A 25,599-nucleotide genomic window follows, 5' to 3' on the forward strand; every position below is an offset into this window, starting at 1 on the left:
CACCAGGACCTGGAGGGCGTGAGTACTCACAGTGCAGCAGGCACCACAGATGGAGAGCAGGACCGTGCGTTGAGTGGAATCCAGGATTCGTCTGTTTACTGCAGTCGTAGCCTTGCCAAACCAGAATCCGGCTGCATACGTAATCACAGGGATGAAGATAGCCTTGTAATACAACGTGAGGGTTCGCTTGCTGAGACCCCAGTCCCGACGGGATATCCTAGCAACCATGGCAGTATAGTTTCTCACTTTGGTTCTGATGTATTTGAGATGAGCTTGGAAGGAGAGTTTTCTATCTAGTACTATGCCAAATATTTCAGTTGCTCTGAAAACTTTATGGTCTTGTTTCCAATTTTAATCTGTGGTGGTCTTGTAATACAGAGAGTTCCTTTAAGAAGCAGAGAGTTTGTTTTTGATGGTGATATGGTCAAACAGTGTGTTTTTGCCCAGTCCTGGAGGATTTGGAGTGCATGGTTTGCCAAGGTCTCAAGCTGGGCCCTGGAATTTGCAGTCACCATCAGGATGAGGTCATCAGCAAAGGCTTGTGAACGAACCTTCCCCAGGTCAAGGCATAGAAATTCGTCCATCACCATGTTCCATAAGGTCGGCCCCAGGACCGAGCCCTGGGGGCAGCCACGGTGTATCCGTCTCGTGAATTTCTGATAAGGTGCATTTACTGTGATTACCCTATTTGAGAAGTAGCTTTTCATGATATTGAACAAATTGTCCGGTACATTTGCTTGCCTGAGTCTGCGGAGGACGCTCGGCCACCAAAGGGTGTCGAACGCTCCCGCGAAATCAATTGTAATCATCAGGAAGTATTTTCTGTCTGTTTGGCGGGCCTCAGTGAGCAGTGCCTGTAGAGCATCAACCGTGGAACGCCCTGGTCTGAAACCATATTGGTTTGGAGATATTAGGTTTGCTTTCTCATAGTGGCTTTGGATCCGTACATGGAGGAGACCCTCTAGGAGCTTGCTGCATACGGACAATAGGGCTATGGGCCTGTATGAACTTGGTAGATGTGGTGATTTTGTCGGAATTTTAAGGATCAGTTTCATATTTGCAACTTTCCAGTAATCAGGGAAGGTGCTAGTGTGTAGGCAGAGATTGAATAGGTGCAGCAATAGCTCCGGGAAAAGCTCCACAACCTTCTTCACAATGTCAGGCTCGAAAAGTCAGGCCCCTGGACATTTTTTCCCTTTGATAAGAGCTGCTGCCGCTAGGAGTTCTTCCTGTGTGAACTGCGGTTCAACTTGTCCAGTCCAATAGGTTTCATTTTCTCTGCAGATCTCATGCTGCTCAGTTGTTGTTGTTGGATTAATGTTTGGATGAAAAACGTTGTTTAAGATGTTTGAGACTGAGTCCCTCCAGGTGGTGGTTAGGTTTCCCTGCGGGGTTTCTGTAGCGGTTTTCACTTCCCCCCTGGGGAGTTTGTTTGTGGTGATTTTGTACACCACCGCCCAGGGGTCAGAATTTCCCGTGTAAGAGACAAGTTGCTCCCAGGATTGCTGCTTTGATTTCTTTATTCTTTCCGTATACACTTTTCTTGCTGTTCGATATACTTGTTTAAGTTCTTCGACCTCCACATCAGGCCAAGATTTCTCGCCCTTTGGAACGCTTTTCGTTTGGCTTGTACCTCCTTTCTCATCCTTCGAAGCTCCTCATTCCACCAGGGCACCGCTCCCGGAGAAGGTTTTTTCCTTTTAATTGTGGCATTGCAGACTTGTGTTAATAGGGTGGTAATCTCTTTTTGATGAAGGTTTGGATTTTGAGTTTGCCTGAGTTTCTGCTGCTGTTTTCCCATCATTTCCAGCAGGGCACCCCTGAACATATCCCAGTTTGTTTTTTCTATTGCATATCTATGTTGCTGGAAATTGGTTGTCTATTACAGTTTTTTGTGATCCTGAATGTAATGGCTCGGTGGTCCGAGGTCGTCCAATCATCTTGGACCTTCCAGTCGGAGATATAGTTGGCTGTGTTTCTTGTAGCAAGAGAAATGTCAATGGTGGCTTACCAAAGGGTGCTGCTGAAAGTGGGGAGGTTGTTTGGCTGATTGAGGATTCCGAAAGGGGAGTTACCCAGGTAGTTCTCCAGTCTTTGACCGTTTGTTGCTCCACGACGGTCTGGTGTTGTGCTCTACCACGCGGGAGACCTGCAGTTTACATCTGCCCCAACGATAATTCTCCCTCCAGGAAGAGTATTTAGTACACTTTGAAGGTATCTTATAGCCCTGATAATATTTTCTCCTGGACGGCAGTATAGGGCAACGACGTAAAAGTTTCCAAGCGCTGTAATAATGTGGGCACATACGACCCAGGCTGTGAAAAGTTGTGTTATCTTTGTGGCTGTGATGTCAGGGTTTCTTACAGCTATTGCTGCCCAGGGGGTTTCCCCTTCCACCTGGATGACTTTGTAGGTCAAGGGATAGCCTCTGACCTGGTTCTTATGGGTGTACGGCTCTTGCAGGATAATTACATCCGTGTTGTCCTCTTCTGCCCGAATCCTGATTTGGCCGACCACAGCCCGGGCCCGCTGCGCGTTAATTTGCATTATTTTTACCTCTTCGAAGTTACATTTTTTAAGGTGTCTCCCCATAATCGATCCATTGTTGGTGCTGACCCTTGGCTTTTATATATGTTGGACATATTCTGTCTCTGATGGAATGTGCTGAGTCGATTTTGAAACTTTTACAGTTCACACAAATAGGATCTTTAGTTTTGTTAGGACAGCTGTTAAATTCGTGGCCTTTTTCAGCACAATGGCCGCACGTTGGCACTGTCTGGATACTAGTGTGTGAGATGTGGCCGAACCTACAACACTTGAAGCATTTAGGCACAGCCACATGTTCGCGAAAGCGGTGGCTGCCCCAGTTTATGTATACCCTTGCTTGATTGTTAAGGATCTTCCAGGCGATTGGGTTGATTTGAACAATCCAGTTTTTGCCTCCTCCTCCTTTGTCTTTTTTTTGAGTATTTAGATGTGATTAAGGCATCTGCCTCTAAGTCTGGGAAGTACTCCTGCAAGTTCCTACAGTATAGTTCCTCAGTGAGTTGCTGCGGGGTCAGGTTGTCACTGAGGTCAAAAATGATGATAGAGGGCCCCAACCTTTTTGGCTCCTCTGCCTTTAGACCCATTGTCATTATTTTTGCATTGGTCATAATTTTGTTAGCTTCTTTTTTAGTTTCCGTTTCGATCACTATGCCTGTATTTCTGGTTTTTCTTATTGCTTTTATTTAACATCGATGGTAATGCCAAGAAAGGTGACAGGGACAGCGTGCCTAATGTAGAAGCACAGGCCTCGGTACATAAGAAAGAGATCGAGGGGCAGACAGCCGTTAAGGACCTGCAAAGCAGGAGTAGACACGGTCCTACAGGCCTGCACATTGCTAAAAGCATTTTACGTTGAATGCTGTGGTTTAATCTGCACTGAAACCTTCTTAACATCCCAGAACCAGGCTGCCACGCCATAGGAACAAATTGGTAGAACACAGCTTTGTAATATAACCGTAGAGAACGAGAATTAAGACCCCAAGATTGTTTAGAGAGACGCAAAAGTGAGAAGGTAAGTTTTTTGACCTTCTCTGAGAGCTCTTCCAAGTGTTTAGTAAACGTAAGTTTACTATCAATGATCAGACCAAGAAATTTTAGAGAATAAACCATGGAAAGTGATTTGTTTTGAAGTTTTACAACAGGTGGCCGTGAAATATTAAGCGAACCCTTAACCAGCATCATTTTAGTTTTCGATGAGGATATGGATAATTTATTTACGGTGGACCACTGAGAGAGAGATCTGACATGACTAAGTTGTCAGTACTTTCAAGGGAGGCACGGGAATTGCCCTGGATCAGCAGGGTGAGATCGTCTGCATATGCCAATTTGAAAGTATAAGCAATAGTTTTAAGGAGTCATTCGTCAAGAACGATGTTCCAGACAAGTGGTCCAAGAACAGAGCCTTGGGGACAGCTCCTAGTGACAGAGCAGGAGATGGAATTAGATCCAGAAATAACAGATTCTGTACGGTTTTCAAAATAACTTATAGAGAGGAAGAGGACAATCGGCAACACACAAGATTTTAAAACTGCATAGTGTGCATAGTGTTAGGGTCGGGCGCCACCTGTGGTTTCCCACATCTGCGCCATATGTACACTGTGAAGAAATACAGAACACTGTAAATGCCAGAAAAAGTGTAGTGTGTTGAATGTGTAGTTTTGTGTTGGGTTCTGTTGTGTGTCCCGGCATTTGGCCGCAGGGCCCCTGATGGAACCCCACGTTGCCCGCACACACCACTAGGAGGTAGCCAGGCTGCCCATTATTCTCTGGCAGGTCTCCGTCAGGATCGCCTGAGCTTTCTGAACGGAGACAAATTAAAAAAAATAATAATAATAATAAAAAAAATAATAAAAAAAAATAAATAAAATTAAAAAAAATAAAATAAAAATAAAAAAATAATAATAAAAAAACCGATGATAATAATAATAGAAAATAATAATAATAAAAAATATATATATAATAAAAAATAATAAAATAAAATAAAATAATAAAATAAAATAAAATAAATAAAAATAAAATAAGTAAATAAATAATAAAAATAAATAAAAAATAAGGTAGAGTGCGGCAATACAGGGTGTATGGAAAAAGATGGGGGATGAAAGTAAGAGTAAGGGGATGTAGGTAAGGGCATCCCGTAAATTGACAGTGGAGCATATGCCCCACCAGGAGAAAAGGGGAGGGGATAACTCCAGAAGGGTAGAAAAACCACTCAGCGAGAGTGCTGAGTGTGACTTATATTTTGCGGTGGAGTGGTCAAGACCACTGGAGCCTACCAAACCATATGGAAAGTTATCAGGTAATCCTACTTTGGATGTTCCAGGGTTAGCAAGTCGATGCTGGTAAAACAGTCAAGTACAGATTTTTTATTTCAAGTTTGAGTAAGTCCTTTACAGGTTTCTGTCCCTGGCTTGAATTGGTTGTAGAGTCCTGCGCCTAGAAAAGAGGTTTTGTGCGTACTCAGTTAATGATTTATAATATTGTTCTTCAGAAATTAGCAGGTGCTCCTGTCCTTGAGGTATGTGTTGTAGCCTGGTGTACAGTGTTCCTCGAAGATCGTTATAAATTGGGCAGTTATAAAGAAGATGTCCCAATCTTCAATTTCTCCACATGTACAGTAGGGATTATTGATGATTCCCAAGGTAGTCAACTTATGATTTGTAGAACCGTGTCCAGTTATAATATATGTATAGTAGAGGCCAGGAGAGAACCAAGGCGGCGACTTTGGATAAACTAGTTTGACATCCGGGATGAATTTCTTAGTTATCAGGCCCTTGTCCGTCTCCTCCCATCTTGTCTGCCAGATTTGAAGTAGCATGGCAGCTAGTTTTTTCTTTTCTTGCTTGCAGTCAGTGCGGGTGTCGATGGTATGTCCAAAGATGGTAGCTGGGATTCCCCGCGACAGGCAGTAGTGCAATCCTTGACGGATAACCTCCAAGTCAAGGGGGAGGACACCTGCAAGAACCTGTAGGGCCGGAGAACTTACTGTGCAACAGGCCCTGGTAATGGCAAGCAGTATACTTCGCTGAATTGTTTCCAGTTTGCATTTATTGTGAACAATTATTGCTCTATGGTACCAAATCCCGGATCCGTATGTAATAACACGGAGGAATATAGCGTTATACAGGAGTTTGAGTGTTCTCCGGTTCAGACCCCAGTCACACCTGCTTACTCGGACGATTAAGGCTGCATAATTTCTGATTTTTACTTGAAGGTATGAGAGGTGCGGGAAGAAGGAGAGCTTTGAATCCAGGATGATACCCAGGTGTTTTAGGGAAGTTACCAGCTTGATGGTTTTTCCTTGTACCTTGATCTGAGGTGGCCTTGATATTTGTAGGGTGCCTTTGAGAAGTATGGATTGTGTCTTCTGTGGAGAAATCCGGAGCTTGTGTAGAGTTGCCCAGTCCTGTAAGATCTCTAGAGCCTGATTTCCAGCTGCCTCGAGAGCTGCTCTGGTGTCCGCTGCGATGGAGATGGTAATATCATCTGCGAATGCTTGGATAGTAACAGGGCCCAGATCCAGACCAAGTAACTCATCAAGGACGATGTTCCAGAGGAACGGGCCGAGGACCGAACCCTGTGGGCAGCCTCTGTAGATAGATTTGGTGAGCTTCTGGTATGGTGAGGAGACGGTGATCTTCCTGTTGGAAAGGTAACTTTCTATACACCTATATAAGTTGGCTGGTATGCGTGCCAATCTTAGCCTGAGAAGAATGCTTGGCCACCAGAGCATGTCAAAGGCCCCGGCAAAGTCAATGGTTATGAGGAGGAAGTACTTGTAATTAGTGTTGGCTGCAGCTTGCGTTATTTGGTAGAGAGCATCCTCTGTGCAGCGTCCTGGGCGAAATCCATACTGTGAATTGGATTGTAGGCCAGCTTCTATGTAGTGTGTTAGGAGTCTGGTATGGAGGAGGCGTTCAAGTAGTTTGCTCAATGTGGACAAGAGGGCAATGGGTCGGTATGAGTTAGGCTGTTCTGGAGGCTTCGATGGATTTTTCAGTATTAACTTTAATTCAGCTATTTTCCAGCTTTCTGGGAAGGATCCCTGGGTTAGGCATTTATTGAACAGGTTAAGCAGAAATTGGGGATTTACCTGGGCGACCTTTTTTAGTATTTCTGGTTCAATGCGATCTAGTCCTGGGGATTTTTTATCCTTCATTTTGCCAAGGGCTTGCTGCAGTTCTTCAGTATTAAATTCTTCCTCCACAGAGTCAATGTGGTAATTATCATTATCTAGACAAATTTGCTGCTGTTGTGTTGTGAGATGATCGGTGTCGCTGATAAAGAGAGTATCCAAGATATTCATCATGGATTGCTCCCATGACGTTGTCATGATTCCTTGTGGTGTTATTGTGGAATGGACTAGTTCTCCTCTTGGCAATTTGTTGGTAGTAACTCGGTACACCACTCCCCAAGGGTCCGAGTTACCAGTGGTGGTAACCAGCCGCTCCCATGTAGTTCTTTTTCGCTGCCTGATCATGGAAGTGTATTGGTTCCTGGTCCTCTTGTAGTCTTCACGAAGGGCTTCCACATCAGTAGCTGGCCAAGAGGTGCGAGCTCTCTGAAAAGCTTTCCTCTTGTTATGAACAGTCCAGCGTAGACGTTCGAGTTCCTGAGACCACCATAGTACAGCACTTGGAAGAGGTTTTTTCTTGGGCATAGATTGATTGCAGGAGAGGGTGATGATGTTAGTTACAAGCTTTTGATGCTGCTCGGGATTCAAGGAGAGGATATCAGAAGGGTGATCCATGATTGTTGACTGGAGAGAAGTGGTGAACAGGTCCCAATTGGCTTTGCTAATGGCATAGCGGTTGATATCATAGTGCGGAGTAGGAGTTGATTCTATATTTCTTGTGAGGCTGTATGTAATTGCTCTATGGTCGGAGGTGGTCCAGGCTTCATTTACCTGCCACCCCGACACCTTACTTGAGATTGATCTTGTAGCAATTGTTATGTCTATTGTAGACTCCCACATGTACTAGAGAATGTTGGGAGGTTATTGGGCCTGTTTATTATATTAAATGGTGAGGTGGCTAGAAAGTCTTCCAAAAGCCGCCCATTATGGCAACCAGGTCGGCCAGCTGTGAGGCTATGCCAAACAGGAGAACGGCAGTTAACATCTCCCCCAGGATGATTTTAGCTTTAGGTAGAGTAGTAGTAACAGTTCTTAGGTAGTCAATAGCTGGGCCGATGTTTTGACTGGGTCTACAATAGAGTGATATTAAATAGAAGGCACCTAAGGGGCCAATTACATGGGCACACACTGCCCAACCTGTGCAGAGAGAAGAGATTTTGGTGACCATTATGTTCGGGTTCCGGATGACTATGGCAGCCCAGGGAGTATCTTCATCTGCTTGAATTATTTTATATGTGAGAGGATAGCCTCTAACTTTTTTGGAGTGGGTGTATGGTTCTTGCAGTAGTAATATATCAATGTTTTCTTCATCTGCCTTTTTTCTTATTTCCGCTGCTACTGCACGTGCTCGCTGAGCATTAAGTTGTATAAATTTAATAACACTGTTATTGAATGGCTTAGGCCTCACTACCATAGTCGGTCTTCAGTTGTTAGTTTCGCTTTGCCTTGATGTAAATAGGACATTTGTTGTCCCTGATTGAATGGGATGCATCCAGTTTTACTGCTTTGCAGTTTGCGCACGTCGGAGCAGATGATTTGTTTGGGCAACTGCTATAATGATGCCCTTTTTGGGAACAATGCCCACAGGTAGGATCCGTCTGTGTGCATGTGTGTGGTGTGCCCAAAACGACAGCATCTGAAGCATTTAGGAACAGCCACATGTTCCTTGAAGCGGTGGCTGCTCCAACCAATAAAGATCCTGTCTTGAAGTTTTAGCTGGTTCCACGCTTGTGGAGAGAGATCCACTAACCCAATTGCAAAGGTTGGGAGACTTTGACTTGGTGCAGTATTTTCGTTTTATGTGCTCCTTGTCTCTTTTTTCTTGGGTCGAGTCTCGAATGTTCCTGTGTAAAATTTCGTCAGCGATGCTGTCTGGAGTAATTTCCCTGTCCAAGTCGAAAATAAGAATTGATGGACCTTTCTTTTTGGGGTATTCTGCTGTTACACCGAGGGAACTAATTCTAGGATTAGAAATTATTGCCTGGGCCTCTTGTTTTGTTGCAGTCTCAATTATGACACCAGTGTTTCTAGTTTTCCTGATGGATTTTATTTTAGTTGTTTTTAAGTCGTGAGCAAGCTGCTGAACCACAAGAGTTTTAACTGATTCGCTCGAGTCTAGCGATGAGTTGTTTGTAGCTTTCAATAGGACAAGGTGAGGTTCTTTGAGAAGCGTTTTCTTTTGATGATGATCCGTTAGTTTGTTGGTGGTAGTTGTATCCGGTGGAATCGTCCTCAGCGCTTGGGAGTATGTAAGGGGTGCTGTAGTATTTTCATTCACCCTTTTATCTAGGAAGGCGTCAAGTTTCGCTTTGGTTCTCTCGTGTTCCACGTTCAAATTTGATAGCACATGCTCCATTTTCGACCACACACGGATAATTTCTCCTCTAACTGCAGCAGTGATTCGATTATCCTTTTGGAGCATGATATCCTCCAGGTCCAGGCGCAATGACAGTACCTGGTCCGTGATGGTTCCGTTTGGTAGTTGGGTAGTTGGCAGTTGGTATTTTAAAACTGCAGCGGGGGGGATAGAATAAACATTCTAACTAACACTAACCACAGCGAGCTAGTCATGCCAATCACTGCCTTCTTCCTCTTCTTCTCGCCGCCATTTTGGAAGGGAAGGGAACCCTGTTATAAATTTTACCAAAATGTATTCATACTTTTTGGTAAAATTTATACCACAATTAGAATGGAAAAATTTAAGGAAATATGTGATGATATACTGTGCTGCCACTTACTAGGTACACCTACCTAGTAGCTTGTTGCGCCTCCTTTAGCCTTCAGAACAGCCTGAATTCTTCTAGGCATGGATTGAACAAGATGCTGAAAACGTTGTGCAGGAATGGAGTATCATGCACACATGAGCGTGTCACACATTCCTTGAGATTCGACGGTGATATAGGCCTGCAGCGAACAGCGCTTTCCAGCCCATCCCAAAGGTGTTCAATAGGTTTGAGGTCCGCGGACTGAGCGGGCCACCGCAGCAAAGAAAAGTCACTGTCATGTTCCTGGATCCATTCCATAGTGATTCGGGCTTTGTTCTCCCGCGCATTATCCTGATGGAAGTAACCATCTGACTGAGGATAAACTGTCAATAAATAATTAGATTATTGAAATTGATTATCCTGAGGGAAAATCCAGAATCATTGTGACAGTATTATGCCAGGTTGTGGTTTCAGAGTCATTAATCCGTATGGAATTGTAAATATCATTGGTTGGCACTCTACTAAGTTTATAGAGCAGTCCCAGCGTACACAGCAAATGAGACAAAAAATGAGAGAATAGGAGAGTATTTGGACACATTGAGGCAGAATCTCCTTGCAATCAGCAAGAGACTACGCCGATACAAAGAGAGCTCCCAGAGGAAAATAAACAACCGAATCTTCGATGAGGACCAAAGAGGCTTCTACAGGAGTCTCGGAGAAGACAGGAAAGAAGGAAACGGACCACCCAAGCAGAAAAAGATTGAGGAGTTTTGGGGAAACATATCGAGCAGGGAAGTAAGACATAACAGCCGAGCCACCTGGATAGAACTAGAACGCAAGAAAACCAAGAACGTATAAGAAATGAGAGAATGGGAGATTCGGGAAAAAGAAGTAAAACAGACGATCAGGAACACCCACAACTGGCGGACTCTAGAAATAGATAACGTCCACACTTCTGGTACAAGAAGCTCACTTGCACACACAAGCACCTGGCAGTGCATTTCACCCGAATGATAAGGCACCCAGAAACAATCCGAAATTTCTCCCTCAAGGAATCACATATCTGAAACCTAAAGACGAAGGTACAAGAAACCCGGCGAAATATAGGCCAATCACCTGCCTCCCAACAATGTACAAGATCCTGACCGGCTGCATAACCAGGGAGATATTAGACCACTTGGAGAGCCAGAACATAATGGCCGAACAGCAGAAAGGACGCAAGCGGCTTAGGAAAGGATGCAAGGAGTAATTAACCATAGATGCCGCGGTTATGGAGCAAGCCTACAAGAAGCACCGAAACATGTACGCAGCCTACATCGACGACGGCCTTCGACTCCGTGCCTCATAACTGGCGAATAGAGACCCTGAAGATCTACAAGGTCAATCCCATAGTGACAAACTTCTTAGGAGAAAAGATGGCGAAATGGAGTACCACCATTAAGGTCGGAAACATCACAACCAGGCCAATTCCCATCAGGAGAGGAATCTTTCAGGGAGATGCCCTGAGCCCATTGTGATTCTGTCTAGCATTTAACTCGCTACCCATCATGCTCAACAGTAGCAAGTACAGATGTAACCGTAAAAAAAGAAGGAAGAACCTGTACACCTGATACCTGTACCCACCTGACGTATATGGATGATATCAAGCTCTACGCGGGAACCAATAAGCACCTCCAGAAACTACTCCAGATCAGCGAAGAATTCAGCAATGATATTAGGATGGAATTTGGTCTAGACAAATGTAAGACCCACGGATTGTACCAGGGAAAATTAGTCAACCGAAACTACCAGCTGCAAAGTGGTAAAGAGATCGAAGCCATGACAGAGAGGGAGGCCTACAAATACTTGGGGATGATGCAGGCTCAGCAGTTACAGCACAAGGAAATTAAGGCCTGCCTGACCGAAAAATACCATCATAGACTCAGAAGCCTGCTGAAAGCAAAGATGAACTGAGGGAACACAGTTAAAGCCATAAACACCTATGCAATCCCAGTGCTAAAATACTGCTTTGGAGTGATATATTGGACTAACACCGAACTGGAGGATGTTAAAGACAAGGACAATGATGACCAAGAGCCACCAACACAACCCGAAATCAGCCGTGGAGGGACTGACAATTGCCCGGAAAGGAGGAGGAAGGGGCCTGATAGACCTCATTGAGCAACAGAAGACAGTGATTGTTAACCTGAAGGATTACTTCCAAAAACACACTACAGGTGTTCAATCCTGAACACCTGTAGAACAGTCAGAGAGTTCCTCGACCAGTAACACCAGACAACAACGTTCACCCTGTGTACTTGGTAGCAATACCCGCCACGAGGTGGAACCCCAAATCAGGGAGAAATAATATTAGAGCAATATGTATATAAAGTGCTTAGCATCATAATACACAGCCATTTCTGAATAAACAGAAAATTTTTAAGGTGGCATCGTTTTAGGTTATATCTCATATTGTGAATACCTTCATAACGAGTTGCCATGATATTGCACTACTTCGAATAAGTAACGCTTCACCTAAGGAGAAGACTAGTGTTACTTATTCTCAGATAGGTACCACCACCCAGACAGCACTGTTTCAGGGCTATTTGGCCCTTCGTCAGTGAGTGGGTAGGTACCCAAGTGATGCAATATGAGATATAACCTAAAACGATGCCACCTTAAAAATTTTCTGTTTATTCAGAAATGGCTGTGTATTATGATGCTAAGCACTTTATATACATAGTCTAAATTTGTTCGCAGCTTGAGGCTCTAGCCCTAAATGCGCCTTAGTCTAAATACATCATACACCATCAAGCATCTCTCATACTGTGGAGTTATACTTCATAACTGTTTTTGCCATCATTGCATCACTTGGGTACCTACCCACTCACTGACGAAGGGCCAAATAGCCCTGAAACAGTGCTGTCTGGGTGGTGGTACCTATCTGAGAATAAGTAACACTAGTCTTCTCCTTAGGTGAAGCGTTACTTATTCGAAGTAGTGCAATATCATGGCAACTCGTTATGAAGGTATTCACAATATGAGATATAACCTAAAACGATGCCACCTTAAAAATTTTCTGTTTATTCAGAAATGGCTGTGTATTATGATGCTAAGCACTTTATATACATAGTCTAAATTTGTTCGCAGCTTGAGGCTCTAGCCCTAAATGCGCCTTAGTCTATTAGAGCAATAATAATAAAAATAAAATAAATAGTTTTCTATAAAGGTTATTGTGTCATTTTACTTAAAGTCGGAGCCACTACACGTCATGTCATTAATGCACTTCAACTGTATTAACGATATTTATTTGTTATCGTTAATATTAATGATAATATCATTTTCTTTAATATTAAAGGAAATGATTTCATAAAATAAGACTATTTTAATTTGTTCTAGTTATGTATTTTTTTTTTTTTTTTTTTTTTTAATTTTCCACTTCAATAATTTAGACTGGAAAGAAACAGTTTGTTTTTATTTGGTTTTTAGGAGCATTAGCAACTAAGGCCTTATTGCTCCGGGGATATGCGGTGGTCATTCCCTGACCTTTCCACATCCTCCGTATTTGGTGGACACGGGCTCGAACCCTGGTCTAATCAAGAAGCGTGTACTACGCACTGCTGCTCCTGCCCACTTGGCTAGCTACGGAGGCGCCTAGAAGAAAACACAGTAAGTTCATGCTTAGTTTCAATGAGCACAGAAGTGGAAACATTTGCGAACCTGAAAGCTCGTTAATAAAATGACTTGTTTTAATAATCAGGTTATGCATAAGAATTTGGGAATGCATATGACAACATAGAACAGCGCCTCGGTTCATTCTAAGCAATAGTTTCAATGACAGCAATATTCTGTTATAACAAGGAGGAAAGAAGGAATGTGCTATCATAGCTGCATGTGAGTTACAACCGTTTCGATTTTTAATTTAAAAAAGTTTTTATACGATATTGATTCAAAAGTAGTGTCTGGACTGTATAATTAGGAACAGTGGGGGTCCCAAGAGCTATAGCCTTCTCTATGATAAAAAAAAATAATGTGGATATTTTACTGCTACAAAATAAAGCTTAATGTTTCCCGAAATACCGCTTTAGCTTTACACCTTGAGAAAATCTTGGGATCATCACTGATTGAAAATAATAATATTAATTAATATGCAATTACATAACATCAACAGTATTCCAGTTATTTATCCGTTTTATTGTGGGCGGTGGCATTTCGTATTAGTATTAGCAGTGGCAAATGGTGCAAGAAAACAATTTTATGAAGTATCAGCCGAAAAAAAAAAAAAAAAAAAATCCCACACCACCTGTTTATCCCTTTAAATCATTCCTCTATTTTTTTCATTGAATCTGAATTTAACTACTCACTTCCACAACAGATGCAATTTCGTTGAAGATCACCCTCTGCCTAAAAGCAAACCTCCGCACATCCGTCCTGTAACCATCCTTCCTCAATCTGAATTTATGCTCCCTCCTGTGTGCAGTCTGAGCAAGAGGAAGAATGCTCAACCATTCAAAGCCATAAACATAGATTACTTCTAATAGCAGCTTTTTCGACCTTATAGAGGAAAAACCTTATGAAAGTAATAATCTTGCTCCATTACGGGAGAATATTTTTCTTCCTTGCTACTGAAAGAGGTCAGAGCAGATATTGGTTTGAGCTATGAAGAGAAAATCAGTTTTGACGCACGTCTGTTACTGAACTAGTAACAGACGTGCGTTGTACTGCCGAGGTGGGCGCCCAATTGCACACTGCGTTTGTTTTGTATTTTGTATGTCTTTGCGGACATACAAATATTTTTTCAGGAATATCCAATTGTAGTTCATTTTTATGGGTTGGCACCTTGTTCACGTGGAACAATTCACACTTTGCATTTTGGAGATGCTGGTTTGATTTATGTTAGCGAAAACCTAAAAAAAGGTAGCAATCTAATCTTAAGCCCATTTTTTTTTAAAAAATCCCAATTCGCTTTAATATATGTTTCTAGATCACCGCATATACGTTTATATTCAATTTATTATTATGATTTATTTATTTTTTATTTATTGCAGTTTCGGTTTCTTTTTTTCGGCTGCCAAATTAAGAACGTGGACCTTTGCCAGTTCAACATTCTGACCTTTTTCATAACCTTAACCTACGATGACCTGCCTCGATCAGTCGGTCATGTATACAAAAGTACAGTTTTAAAAAGTGGAGAGAAATATTACAGTGATAACCCACAGCGCATAAAGTTCACTATTGTGTAAATCTTCGAACTTGATGCAAATATGTTATTCGATATACTTTGTTACCGAAACTAGTGGCATCCTTCTCTTCCACTTACAGCGATCGCGTAACCGCTGATAGCGGTTGCATCAGCTGTAAGTTTCTTTCGTTAAGTAGTTTGGCCTCGCAGAGCCACGTTCACTTCGCCTAAGAATGTACTGACAGCCGTGTTACTTCACTTGGCCGAAATCCTGGATTGTAAATTTTTCGGAGATGTGGGTGTTCGGTTACGGTTCATTAGTATGGAATCAGGGATTTGAATATCATAACAGGGAGGTTGGTTATATCGAAGGATACGTCCGTAGATTTTGGCAAGGGAATAGTGTTCACCGAGGGACATTGGACAAGGTAAGAAGATTAAATATTTAATTTAATTCGGTAGGAATCATTTCTTAATTATCAGTTAAATGGGGAAAAGTTATGAATTTGAAGAATTTATATGGATAATTTGTGGTAAGTGCTAATGGAGCTTTGCGCTCCAGTAATATATAGGATGTGCGAGATTCTAATCTTTTAAATGTCAAGAGACTGGTTGTGGGTTTTATAATGACTGGTTATATAATGGACAAAATATTCACAGAAAGCCACCAGATTTCAACGGTCAGTAATTCTGAAAACAACTTAAACTTGAATTTCACAGTTGAATGAATAATGCTATGAAGTTTCATATTTGGCTCAGTAAATTCAGTTTACATGTGGCCTCTTAGTCGTAGAAATTCCAGCCCTCCTCATGAATCAATGAATCTCTGCTTCCAAGTTGGCAAATCTGGTACAATAGGCTATGATATCTCATTAAATTATAGAGGAATCAAACCCTGGCAAATGCAAAGTAAATATCCTGGAGATCTTCCTTCACCACTAATAAAGATGCAGGTGCAAGACTTGTATGGAAAAAATCCAGTTACTAAATGGAAAATAATTGCACACCCATTTTGATATTAAATTAGAAAGGCCAATAAAGAACCTTCTTCCCCAGCAAAAATAGCTAGTGTGATAGCAGAACCTTTTTTCTGATGTGTCAACTTCCACTGTGTATAAAAACATTGTAATATTAGTCGCCTGAGAACAAACTTATCTGCTCGTGTGTAATATGTCTATAAATTGCATGTATTATCTGGTCATTTTGCCAGACATTAAATCCAAGTTTTCATCTTCCTCATTTATTCATTCAATTGCCATTTTCTGGAACAACCTTCCTTCGTACGTATTTCCTGAAAAGTGCAGTCTACAGAAGTTCAAGTCTAATGTCAACAAATACCTTCTTTCGTCTTCTCAACCTCCAACCCAAGCACGGTATTAAGTTTGGGGTTTTCATAAAAAAAAAAAAAGTTTGTCGGGGAGAACTTTACAATCCCTGCCCAAGACTAACTCAGCTGTAGAGTGAAAAAAGCTCATAAAAGTTCTTCACATTTGACAGGATTCAAACCCAGGCCTTTTCCACCCGGTGTTGGGAGGATGTGATTGTAACCACTGTGTTACTTGTGCAGACTTTTTTTTATTTGTTACACTAGGCAGTCTCAGCCAATTTTTTGCCAACCCTACCACCTATTTACAATATTATATAGATAATATATAGATAGACATTAATAGTAACATAGTTATTGCTACTGGACATGTTTCCCTCTCTTTATTCACAGAAAGAAAGTTAGAGCTAATCGCTTTTCTTCTTTTGAAATATCCAAGATCATTTTCTTTCTTTTGACAGAACTGAGTTGTCCAAAAGTTTATTGGATATACAGCTTCCTAAAGCTATCTATGATAGGTTTCTTTCAGTTGAGGATGTGTCATAAGTTAGTGAGCAGCACAAGTCGCTTTTAGGACATTGTAGTAGTAGTAGTAGTAGTAGTTCAGTCACAAGCAGCACAAGGAGATGTGTGATCCCTCCTAATCTGTTCTCATTTCATATTGGTACCAAAAGTTGCATCCTGGTCTGTTCTTTGGTCATTAGCACAAGAAGTCCTTTGATGATGCAATAATTCAGTCAGCCAGCAGCAAAAGAAGCTCAATCATTATGAGTTACTACAGTGCCATAATGCAGCACAAAGAGCTGCATTATGGCATTGTAGTAACTCATGTCATGGTAATAGTTCAGCCACAAGCTGAACTATTATTACGTCATAAGTGTTGTAGTTCAGGCATCATGTGACAGTCAGAGTGCAATAGAATGAATTGTATAAATTTATTAGTTAAGTCCCAGCAGCACCAGTAAGAAGTAATTGACTGCACAAAGGATGAAGTGTTTAGTTACATCACGGCACAAAGTTGTATAAACAGTTTGTAAATTAATCAAGCTTATTTGGCTTGCAGCAGTACGGGCTTCATGAAGTGATTCTGCAGCATAAGGAGGTGCATGAATAGTCACTAGTTACAATGTAGCAGAAGCTACGTGAAACACTAAGGATAATACACCGATGAGCCAAAACATTATGACCAGCAAGTCATTACGCAAATTGAAGCAACTGTAGGTAAACTACGGCACGGGTCGGGACATGGTATAAAAAAACACCTGATACTGAGCTCCGTTAATCAGTGTTACTCTTGTTCTTCAGATGGGAAAGGCAGCGGACTTAAGTGAATTTGACAAAGGCCAAATTGTAATGGCCAGACGACTGGGTCAGAGCATATCTGAAACGGCACAGCTGGTGGGGTGCTCGCAGTCAGCCATGGTTAGGACCTACCGAAAGTGGTCTGAGGACGGCAAAACCCACAAACTGCCGGTGAGTTGTTGGACGACCACGGCTTATTGATGCTTGAGGTGAGCGAAGGCTCTCCAGGATGGTACGTGGCAACAGAAGGGTGACTGTGGTGCAACTCGCCAGTAATTGGAGTGCTGGTGATGGGAGTAATGTGTCAAAACACACAGTACATCGAACCCTGCCGACAATGGGGCTGCACAGCCACAGGCCGCTCTGAGTGCTCATGCTAACCATGGTTCACCGACGACAGTGCCTACAATGGGCATGCGAGCATTGAAACTGGACCTTGAGCGATTGAAAGGGGCACTAGGAGCGGCCTCTTCACGTTTCCTGTTGCACCATGTGGATGGCCGGGTACATGTGCATCGTTTACCTGGGGAAATGATGGTGCCTTCCCCATATGCCGGGCACTCTGACATCTACCACCTACCTAAACATCATTGCTGACCAGTACACCCTTTCATGGCAATGGTCTTCCCGTCTGGTGGTGCTGTCTTTCAGCAGGATAATGTGCCATGCAACACCACCTGGATTGTTCAAGACTGGTTTATGGAACATGAGGAAGACTTCCAGGTATTGGCTCCAAATTCCCCAGACACCAATCCCATTGAGCATCTGTGGTTTGTGTTGGAACAGCAACTCTGATCTGCAGTGTATCAACTGTGAGGACCTTACAGGAGTTAAAGGATCTGCTGGTTACATGTTGGTGCCAGATACTACAAGCCACATTTAGAAATCTTGTAGCATCCATGCCTCATCAGGTACGAGCTGTTTTGGCTGCACGTGGAAGACCAACATCATATTAGGTAGGTTGTCATAATGTTTTGGCTCATCAGTGTAGTCACAATGCAGCACAAGAGCATGATAGATCAGTTGTCTCAGTGCAACACAAGTAGGTGCTAACAGGAGCAGTTTAGTCATATAACAATATATAAGGTCATGATATAGCATGTCAGGAGGGAGCTAGAGATAAGTCTACTTAACACCTAACAGTGCTGTAGTGTGCAATTAGACACCCATTGTACAAGAACAGATCACACATCCATGCCCACCTCCACTTATAACATTCTCTGTTCCCAGGAACCTCTATACAAGGCAGTCGGTGCTTCAATAAGATTTATTTCCAAAGAAATGTATTCTCAAAAATAGAATCCAAACTTGCTGTAGCATTTTATGGCACTACTGAGACTCCTTGTTTTCTTATAAGCCAAATCCATTGCAGTTTTTAATCCAGCTAAGGCTTTAGCACATTAAGTTCGAGGGTCCAGAACAGATTGAACAGACTATTCAACACTGATCTTAACATTCTAACAACATGGTCTTCATTTATTTGGAGTATGCTTCCTATCCAAGTTTCAGAACATGTCACACATCAGTTGCTTTTCCGTTATGAATGTCTGTTTGTTCCTCAATTCTTCATAGCAAAGCAGTGCATCTCAAATGCCGACCTAGCATAAGTTTAAAATGCAATGAAATGAGCCTAAGTTGCAATAGTGAACTGCCATTGCCATTTTCAAGTCAGGCTAGGCTGGAGTGATCAATTCCTGCCTTAGTTCTGGGTATGCTTTATAGTAGTAAGTAGTACATAATATGCTCCCACTTTTCTTATAGTCCACAATAATATGTAGTTTTCTATTAGAAATATCCAATTGGCTGGATTTTGCATTAAATGAGCTATGTTCAGTGCAAATTAAGTTTAAACCATGTTGCTCTATTATATGCTATGTTCCTTACATTTGGAAAAAATTTCAGAGTAATAGCACCTTTCATACTTTCAGTTCAAATTCCTTGCCATCTATCCATTAACCGTTACCAAAGCTTTTCTCTCTCCTTCTGTGGGTCGTTGGCTATATCAAACCTAGGGCCTTGAAAGCTATGTTCAACACCCAAACATGTGTAGTAGGACAGACCTCTAAAGATTACTTGAAAATCTAATGGCATTTTTCCACCTATTACCTGAAGTAGTGGTAAAGGGAAATAATGCAAGACAGCAAGCTTATATAGCATCAGCCAAAAAAAAAAAACAGTTCACCCATCTATATCCCAACAAAAATTTGTATAGTTCTCCCTTGAATTTATTCAGCCTATCCACTTCTGCAACAACAGATAGAAGCCTGTTCCAACAATCAATCACCTCATGACAAAACCCCACTGGCTGAAGGCAAGCTTCCATACATCTACCCTGCAACCATCCTTCCTCAACTTGAATTTGTCCTCCCTCTCGTGTGTAGTCTCAGCAAGTGGAGGACCATTAGCATTCAGCTTACTCAGTCCGTTCACGGCCTTAAACACCTTAATCAGATCTCCTTGCAGGCGCCTGGTCTTGACACACCACTGCAATTTGCAGAACTGAAGCCTTTCTAGCTAAGAGCACCCTTTTGTTTCCTTCACCAATCGGGTTGCCCTATTCTGCACCTGTTCGAGCAGATATACATCTTCCTAAAGCAAGGGCTCCAGACCTGTATACAGTACTCAAGATGCAGCCTAACCATTGCCTTATACAAAGGGATAATCACAGCCTTATCCGTACTAGCAAAGTTTCTGTATATCTTTGACAAAACGCCATGAGCTGTCCTGGCAGTGTTTGTACACTGCTCAGAGAATTTCATGTCTGACTTCACAATCATCCCCAATCTTTTCATTCTCCACTACCCTGAGTGTAGTATCATACAGTTGATAAGTTATTTAGGGTTTAATGCTACTTATGTGCACTACCTCTCATTTGTCATTGTTAAACTTCAACAGCTCATCAACCCAATTTTCCTAGATCTTGTTGCAGTAGCTCACCCTGATTACTGTCACTAACCACCCTGCCCACATTTCTATCATCTGCAAACAGACATTAAGCCCGATATACCTTCATCAATATCACTGATAAGCAGTGGCATATCAGGCACCATTGTAAGGGGAACATGGGGACCAGATGTTTGAATGTTTTTTTTTTTTTTTTTTTAGATAGAGCTAGGAACACTTATACACGCACATAAATAATGTTTTATTGATTATCTTTTTTTCAAATATTAGGAAAGCATGTGAATAATAATACATATTAATCACAAAAAATGACAATAATATATTTCCAAACATTTGGCAATATAACACATGGAGCAAACAAGTTTATGAAATAAGAAAATTATAAAAGGAAAGAATAAAGAAGTATGTGCAGAGGTGGATTTATAGTGAAGCTAATGAAGCTTCACTATAAATAGTGAAGATAGTCAGAATAGAAAGAGACTGCTGTCTCTTTCTATTCTGACTTCCCCTCCATCACACTGTGTTGGCATTGGAGATTCCAGCACCACCTGAACTTTGAGTGGCCACCAACTTTAAGAAAAATACAAAGAAATTTTGCATTATTTTTCTTAAAAAGGGCCCCAAAATTTATTGTATAAGCTTCAGACCCCACAAAACCTCCTATGAAAAATGCTATGCTGCTTTCTGCCGTTGCACATTCTGTATCCAATTTTCTGATGCTGAAAACTAAAGGGTTCTTTGGCTTTCTTGTGCGTCGTTTGTATTACAGTGCCTTTGAATATCACTTAATTCGGCTGCCAACATGCATTTAAATATTTACAAAAACATTTTAAATAATCACCATCTAACTTGTAGAGCCAGTTCTTATATTTAGCATCTTTGAGCCATTGATTGTAAAAGTGTTGACTATATTTTTTTTCTCATTTTCAAAAGGAGGCAAAATTACACATATGAATTATAGTTTAATATGAAAATTCATAAGAGGAAAAAAAAAATTAGTCAACACTTTTACGATCAATGGCTCAAAGATGCTAAAGAAAAAGAACACTGGAGGCGTTTTTCTCTCTCTCTCTCTCTCTTTTTGAAAAGTGAACAAGCATAATGCAACCCTCCATAATAGGAAAGTTAGACTACAGAAAGTCAATTTTCAAAGAAAGGAAGTTGAAGAGTTCTGAGTGATTAGTGGAAATTCATATTATATGATCCAGCAACAAATTTTTCAATAAAAAAAAAAAAATACTTACATCAGAGTTATAAAATTACAAATCCTGTCAAATTGTAACAAAATGCAAAAAAAAAATAAATAAAAATATATCTTGAGCAATGGGTAACATATATTAGTATAGCAAACTATACAACGTTTGATGATCATTGACGTCATGGACCATTCATAATTGGTGAATGGTCCATCATGTAAACTTATGAAAACTGGAATAATAAACTCACTTACATGAAGGCCGCCACAGCCAAGTGATCAGGTGCGAGGGTCATAAGTTCATGTACCTTGAGTGACCAGGGTTCATGCCGGGTTCATGGGTGCGCATGGTTCAAGTGCACTGCCTTTGGATTTCGAAGTAATACACAATTTTTAATATTTTCATTAATTTATTAGAACATTAAAACAATACAAATTCTTTCTTTCAAAACACAAGTACTTTCTCCACTGATCACGAAATGTTGGCGCACCTGTACACATAAATCAGTCAAACTTAACTTAATTCAAATATTGCATGTATTTGAAAAATTGGTTAACAAAAAATTTATTCCCATTTTTCGAGCCTTGCAAAATATTCTGCCAGTACCCATGCCCGTGACTGCTAAATATGGTGCCGTTTCTTGTATTTTCCCTATCTTGTTAACTCCTTTGACCGTATAGTCACCCCAGAGTATAAACAGAAAATTCATTCATAAAATCACTTATTACAGAATCACTACAAAGTGAGCACTGCATTGCATTGCACACATAAATCAAATTAATGCACACTTCTCTATTCAGAGGTGTGCATTCAGTGTTTACTGAGCGCAAAAGGAAAAAAAAAAAGTGAGGACAAGAAAAATAACTTTTTGAAATTCATATATCTTTCTCTAATCCATCAACAGGTTTTCAATAAAAAAAAAAAAAAATTAAAAAAAAAAAAAAATTACTGACACCAGAGTAACAAAATTATAGATTGTTCTGTCAATTTGTAACAAAATGCAAATAATAGTAAAAATAATAATAATAATAAATCTACAGCAATGAGTAACATTAGTATCATAACTGGACAACATTGACGATCACAGACATCGTGGATCATTCAAAATGTGTGAATGGTCCTTCATGTAAACTAATGAAAAACAGAATAATAAATTTACTTACATTTTCAGCCTTTCTATTACAGATTAGAAAAGAATGGTTGTATAATGGTAATGGGTGAATTTTTTTTTTTTAATTTTAGAAACTTGAAAGTGTAAAATCACTACACTTGAGCCTGGCAACCCAAAGGTTGCAGGTTCGAATCCCGCCTTGGGCTTGGATCAGAGTGGAAAATGCAAAAACCTTGGGAGGTGCAATATGGCCACAGAAGCCGATGCACCAACAACTAACAAAAAAAAAAAAAAAAAAACACTACACTTGAAAATGTAGAATCACAGAATAGTACATGCTTGATAACAGCTGCAGAACTTTTTTTTTTGCTGGCAATAATGCAAAATGAAAATACCGTATCTGTGTTTGGCTGAATTCTTTTGTTTCATTTCCCACTCGTTTCCCCAGTTTCTCCTTCAAGTAAATTTACAAATTTTCTCACCACAAGCGAAAACAGAACAGATACATATAAAATGGTTATAAAATATATTAAAAGCAACAAAGTCCAGTCCTGTTGCCTGTTTAGAAAGAAAGCAATAGACAAGGGTAGAATGTTGTTGTGAAAATGGCAAATGAACCTCAAAACCATAAATTTAATGAAACTACGTGCTTTGGCGTGACATGTTGGATAGACAATTGTGTGATGGAGACTCACTAATTTTGGGGGCGACTGAAGTAGATGTTTTACTCTTCATTGTCATTGCTTAATCTGCTCTCTGAATACCATTGATTAAACACTAATTACACAAAAGGTTCCTCTCAACATACTGACCATGTACAGAACATCATCGACGTATGTGAGGATCAAAGGATCGGTAATTTAGATGTGTCTCTGGTTAGCATACTAATAACTCATTCATAGTCCTTGGATGGCGAGGAATATGAATAAATGAGAAAAAAAGGCAAATCTAAGGCAACTAAAATGACAACACTGGCTATAGCTAGACTGTTATGTGACAAATTTGTGTATTATAAAATAAAACATATTGTCCTCCGACAACAATTAGTGTACCCACACACAAAAAATGTAAAATAAATTCAACACTAGAATAAAATCAGATGTGATGTATATCTACACTGAGTGAACAGTGAATTATGACCACCCCTATGAAAACTGAATGCGACCCGTTGACCATGTGAGGTATGAGAGTGCAGAGTTAGTTGTTCTACATAACATAGATAAGGTGTCAGTGGTTCAGTAGGTAGTAAAATTCTGAGCATGATGGGTAAAAGAAAGGATTTATCGGACTTTGATAAAGGGCAGATTGTGGGTTCTTGACAAGCTGGTGCCTCGATTTTCCAAATGGCTGAACTGGTGGGGTGTTTGAGAGCCGTCGTAGTTAAAGTGTACCAGGACTGGTGTTAAAATGGTCAAACAACAACCCAATGACAAAATGCAAAGGTCAGTGAAAGGTTGACGTTAGAGGTGAGCGCTGGGTCCGACGACTCGAACAGGCACAGCACTGTTGAAGAGTTGACTACCCAATACAACATGGGCCAACCGGGAACAATATCTGGCATGACCATGCTCGCATGTATGGGCTATACCAGCAGACAACCCCTACGGCATCCTCTTCTAACCAAGGTTCATCGGCATAAAAGAATCACCTAGTGCAAAGAGCATGCAAGTTGGATGTTAGAAGATTGGAAGATGTGCTGGTCAGATGAGTCACGTTATTTACTCTACACCACGGATGGTCATGTACAGATTTGGCGTCAACAACATGAGGCTCTTGATCTATCATGCATGGTATCAAAAGTGCAGGCCGGTTGTATGGTGTGGGGCATGCTTCACTGGCAGGAAATTGGACCCCTTGTGCATGTGGAACAATGTATCAGTGGTCTCTGCTATCGTCAACTGCTTGCTGACTGTGTACACCCCACTACGTTATAATTTTTCCTGAATGGCGATGGTGTCTTCCAAGATGACAATGTGCCAAGCCATTGGGCTCTTGTTGTGCAGGAATGGTTTGAGGAAAACATTTCTAACTTCCAGCATACTGATTGGCCTCCGAACTTCCCCAATATCAATCCCATAGAGCACTTATGGAGTACTATGGAAAGTCATATCAGGCATCTATATACACCAATCATCTCCATACCTGCATTGCTGACTGCATTACACACACACACACATCTTGGTTGGTCATACCTCCCAAATGCTTCCAACATCTTGTTGAATCAATGCCATGTCAGATAGCTGCTGTTAGAGGGCAAAAGGAGGACCTACAAAGTATTAGGTAGGTGGTCATAATTCAGTGATCAGTCAGTGTATATTTAGCAGTGGTTTTGCTGAATATTTCAGGACTATTTTTTATTTGCTACTATTTCTATAATTGTGGCACAGTCACAACAATACTTGGATTGCTAGTCAGCTGTGCTGAAAAAATTGCTTGTTTATTAATGAAATTCGTTAATTGTCTTGAGTAATGAATCTGTTTTCCAAATTTCACAGGCCCCTTTCAAGATCTGGCCGAAATGCAGCTGCATTACAATAGTTACACCACCGAACAAAATCATTGGTTTTTCTGGAGATTTTGTCTTTCAGTTAGCTCTTCATATGCCTCCTGCATTCTTTTTCTTTAATATCTGTCCCCCCCACCTGAATACACCCCTGCTGATAAGTATTGAAAACAACAGTGGCCCATCACTGAACCCTGAGAATTCCACTGGGAAATAACATTAGTTCACAAAGTGCAGTGGCCATTGATAACCACTCTGTCTTCTTTCACTTAATCATTCCTTTATTCAAAGCATTAACTTGCCCTTAATGCAATATTGTTCCAGTGTGCACTGCAGTCTTTTATGTGCAACAGTATCAGTATCAAACCCTTTCCTGAAATCCAATTATATGAAGTCAAAATTATTTTTTGCATCCAGTTTCTTGGTCACTGCATAACAGTAATCTATCAGATTAGTTAGACAAGACTGTCCCTTGAAAAATCCATGATGTGATTGCAGTATAATTACATGCCTATCCAAATGATCCTGTGTTACTTCTTTAACCAGTGATTCCATTATTTTCCCTGGAACAGGCGTTAAGCTAACAGGTCTGTAATTACTCATGTCACCTTTTGATCCCCATTCACGAATTGGGGATATATTTGCACTTCTCCAGTCCACAGGGGCCTCCCCTGAATCTAAGGATGCTCTCATAATTATGGCTAAGGGTTTACT

General features: G+C 40.9%; 1 protein-coding gene across 1 annotated transcript in view; it reads left to right on the forward strand.

The window, feature by feature from the left end:
* Window positions 1-14,548: 14,548 nt before the first annotated feature.
* Window positions 14,549-25,599, forward strand: part of LOC150084703 (putative glutathione-specific gamma-glutamylcyclotransferase 2) — a 65,666-nt gene continuing 54,615 nt past the window's right edge. Inside the window, exon 1 of the mRNA XM_090375437.1 lies at window positions 14,549-14,973. Coding sequence (XP_090231563.1) covers window positions 14,839-14,973 — 135 coding nt within the window. The 5' untranslated portion in view covers window positions 14,549-14,838. The remainder of the gene's footprint in view (window positions 14,974-25,599) is intronic.

Source organism: Mastigoproctus giganteus, chromosome 6 (genome assembly GCF_048544385.1).
Source record: "Mastigoproctus giganteus isolate SK-2022 chromosome 6, ASM4854438v1, whole genome shotgun sequence".
Classification (NCBI taxonomy): Eukaryota; Metazoa; Arthropoda; class Arachnida; order Uropygi; family Thelyphonidae; genus Mastigoproctus; species Mastigoproctus giganteus.